Source organism: Ipomoea nil, unplaced genomic scaffold, assembly GCF_001879475.1.
Source record: "Ipomoea nil cultivar Tokyo-kokei standard unplaced genomic scaffold, Asagao_1.1 scaffold0482, whole genome shotgun sequence".
Lineage (NCBI taxonomy): Eukaryota > Viridiplantae > Streptophyta > Magnoliopsida > Solanales > Convolvulaceae > Ipomoea > Ipomoea nil.
In genome coordinates this window covers 4926815-4930433 of record NW_017616910.1, presented here as the reverse complement: position 1 = coordinate 4930433, position 3619 = coordinate 4926815, and the positions used below count along the sequence as shown (strand labels likewise).

The window sequence follows — 3619 nt, the reverse complement described above, 5'->3', positions numbered from 1 at the left end:
TGCGGAATCTGATTCGAAAGCCTTGGTTCATGCTTTGCACAATGTCATGGGATCCAGTTCGGAAGCCGACACCTTGATTTTGGACTGTAGAAGTTTGATGGACGAGTTTCAGGAGTACGAGTTCCGCCATGTCCTACGTGAAGGCAACCAATGTGCCGATTTCCTAGCCAACTTGGGTCATAACAAAAACTGGGGGACCACGATTCTTGAGGTGCCTCCAAGTGATATGAGTAGCCTGCTAGTTCAGGATGCAAACTACGTTGCTACTAGACGACTCTCTTAACACTGGAGTTTCTAAGTTCCTCTTTCCTCACAAAAAAAAAAATAATAATATTAATTGTGAATTTTCTAGTTTCTAAAAGAAAATGTAGACTTAAAAAGATTAAAACGTTTCAAGAATCAAAGCCTGAAACTATGACTTTTTATAAACTTCTCATAATTGGAGTGCCTAGGTCAAGTTTGGTTAGTCATAAGAGTTCAATAAATGCCTATTTAAATAACTAAATTGATATTTAGTTGGAATGTAATAATTATTGGTTCAAAACTCATTTAGTTAGGGATTCGAGATTTATGAGATTTCCTTATTAAAAGTAATTTCATTTCTTTTTATTTCTATTGATTTTGTTAACTTGGCTTTTCATTAAATGATATATCACTAATATATATGGTCAAACATGTCAATGAAACTACACATTGAACATAGTTTCACAACTAATTTTTTTTCATAATATCTGCTGCGGACTATATTTTTTATAGTCACTTCAGCTCTTTTACTTTAGTACAAAGTCAATATACTTCACAAATTAGCGTCAATAAGATCACTCCATAAATTTTATTTTAGATACCATATAAAATTTCCTTTTAAATACGAAAATTCCTTCCAACATAAGTTTGGCCGAATTGCCAGTTGGCTGGTACCATGTTCCATGAGGTAGTGGTGCGTCTATCACTACCTTTGACCCTAAACGAGAGTGATTGACCGACTAAAGTTGCACTTGTTTCCCAATTCTGACCCCAGTTGCGACTCATCCCTATCCAACCAGTGTTGGAGCCCTTCACGCTCACCTTTACTATATCCCCAGCACCAGCAACATTGCTGATCAACACCAAGTTGAAGAAGAGGTGGCCGTTAATTGTGAATCTTATTCCTCCCCTCTTTTTGCATGCCACTCTACACAATATATCACAAAATTAAATTTTAATCACTATGTGTTTTATGAAATAAAAAATAATTATACTAAACGAAACATACTAAGATAAAATTTGTAAGAATTAAGAATCAAATTAGCCATTAAACGAAAAGAGTGGTGAGTGCGGCAATTTCTGGGTGGCAATCGTGGAGCACGGTACACGGAGGGCAACCCACGGTGGCTTATACTCCACCTGCTGTCACGGCTGGAAGTGGACTGCCAAGAGTGTACGTCGACGCCGGCTTCCACGCGTCGGACAGAATGGCAACGGCAGGTGCGATTGTTGTCTCAAACGAAGGGGAGTTTATTGCATGCTTCAATCTGCGGTTACCTCATTGTCTGTCCCCATTAATGGCAGAAGCGTTGGCATGTAAAGAAGCTTTATCATGACTGAAGGATAAGGGATTGCTTGCGGTACAACTACATACGGATTGCCGTATTCTACAACACCACTTGACATCACAAGCCACACAGATGCGAACATATATTGGCTATATTATTGATGGATGCAGGACTATTTTGTCATCTTTTAATTTATGTTCTTTTATTTACATTCCTAAATTAGAAAATCTTATGGCGCATTCTTTAGCAGCACATGCTTTTACTCAGACTCATACGATGTACTGGGATACTATCCCACCAAATTTTATTACAGCTTATCTATAATATAATCACCTTCATTGGTGGCTTTCCAAAAAAAAAAAAAATTAGCCATTAAACTAAACAAGTCTTTGGTTTCAAATTTTGACCAGAATTGACGCAATTACTAACACATACACCATCAGATTTTGTAGCCATTAAACTAAACAAGTCTTTGGTTTCAAATTTTGACCAGAATTGACGCAATTACTAACACATACACCATCAGATTTTGTGAATGTCCGTTTAGCACATATTCATACCTATCCTATGCCCCACCTGTTTTAGGCAAAAATTCTATGCGTTTCCTTAATTTTCGGTCAAATATATTCCTTATTTCAAATTACTATGACACATTTGTTATGGAATATTTTTAAAAATTTAAAATAAAAACTTAAATTTATTAGTACAGTAGTACACTATACATGTTATAAATATTCTATTCCTGTCACACTTTATCTGTCCTACTTATTAATTATTTGTCAAATCAACTCTTTCTTCTTTACTTATTTTTATGAGAATTTTCTAAGTAATTTTAATATAATTTCTAAATACATAAATTTTACATACTAATTTTAAACTTAATACTGTAAAAAATTAAATTATAAAAAAATTTAGTCAAACTTTATTGACTGAACCCTACGCATAAAATGGGATGGAGGGAGTATATAATAATAATAAAAAATGGTTAAATTAGAATATAATGTTACCGGCGGTAAACTACGGGGACATATTCTATCTCTGTCCCATTTTATCAGTCTTACTTATAATTATTGGTCAAATCAATTATTTCTTCTTTACTTATTTCTATTAGTATTTTCTAAGTAATTTTAATATAATTTGTAAATATATAAATTTTACATACTAATTTTAACCTTAATTAATATTATAAAACATTAAATTATAAATAATTTCAGTTAAGCAACCAAACCCAACACATAAAATGGGACAGGGTATATAATAATAAAAAAAATATTGGTTAAATTAGAAAATAATGTTACCGGCGGTAAACGACGGGGACGATTCCGGCACGATATTCGGCGATTTTGAGAAACATGGGCATGGAGAGGTCGAAGTGGGGGCGAGGAGGGTTGCACCAGCCGCCCTTGTCGTTGGGCAAAGCGTAATTCGGCGGGCAGAAGTTGGTGGCGGTGATGAAGATGGAGGGGCTGCCGGAAAAGCAAGACCTGTCGTTAGCACACTTGATCTCAAAGCAGGCCCCGCAGCTCAAGCCGTCGTTGAAAAGAGCAGTGCTCAACGCGGCGGTGTTTACCCCGTAGCCCTGGCTGTACAGGTTTCCGTACCCACACGCGCCGCCCATAGTCCCGGAGGCGTCACTGCCGCCGTAGAAGGTGGCGTGAGCGCTCTGCCATGGACCGCCGCCGTAAACACCCGGGATTCTGGCCTCGCCTGTGAGTGACGAAACGGAGATTATCAGAATGCACAACGCACTAAAAACACCCATTTCTTGATTTTCCGATCGGAGAGAGATGAGGATGGTGTGGAGGAAGCGGGCCGGGGGGTTCTTATGGAGGAGGTGCGCAGGGGCAGGGGATGTAATTTTGCGGTTGCATGCATGAATGTGATTGCCAATTGGTATGTGACTTTATGAGACAGCTGCATATTCATGTAATTACTATGTAAGTTAAAGTGTTTTACACCTGTTCTTCTTCTTATATTCTTGTATAAAAGTCAAATTTTACTGCACTTGAATTCACATTAATCTCACAAAAAAATATATAAAAAAATAGTCGAATAAACTTATGAATTAGTGAAATAGTGTAATTGAA

The 3619-nt window shown here is 36.9% G+C and overlaps 1 protein-coding gene across 1 annotated transcript; it reads right to left on the bottom strand.

Moving 5' to 3' along the window:
• Nucleotides 1–703: 703 nt before the first annotated feature.
• LOC109173472 (expansin-A4-like) lies at nt 704–3383 on the bottom strand. The gene is made up of 2 exons (XM_019322709.1): nt 2831–3383; nt 704–1171 (listed from the first exon to the last, which is right to left on the bottom strand). Exons 1-2 carry the CDS (start codon nt 3292–3294, stop codon nt 862–864), a joined length of 774 nt encoding a protein of 257 aa, XP_019178254.1. The 5' UTR covers nt 3295–3383; the 3' UTR covers nt 704–861.
• Between the last annotated feature and the right edge of the window lie 236 nt (nt 3384–3619).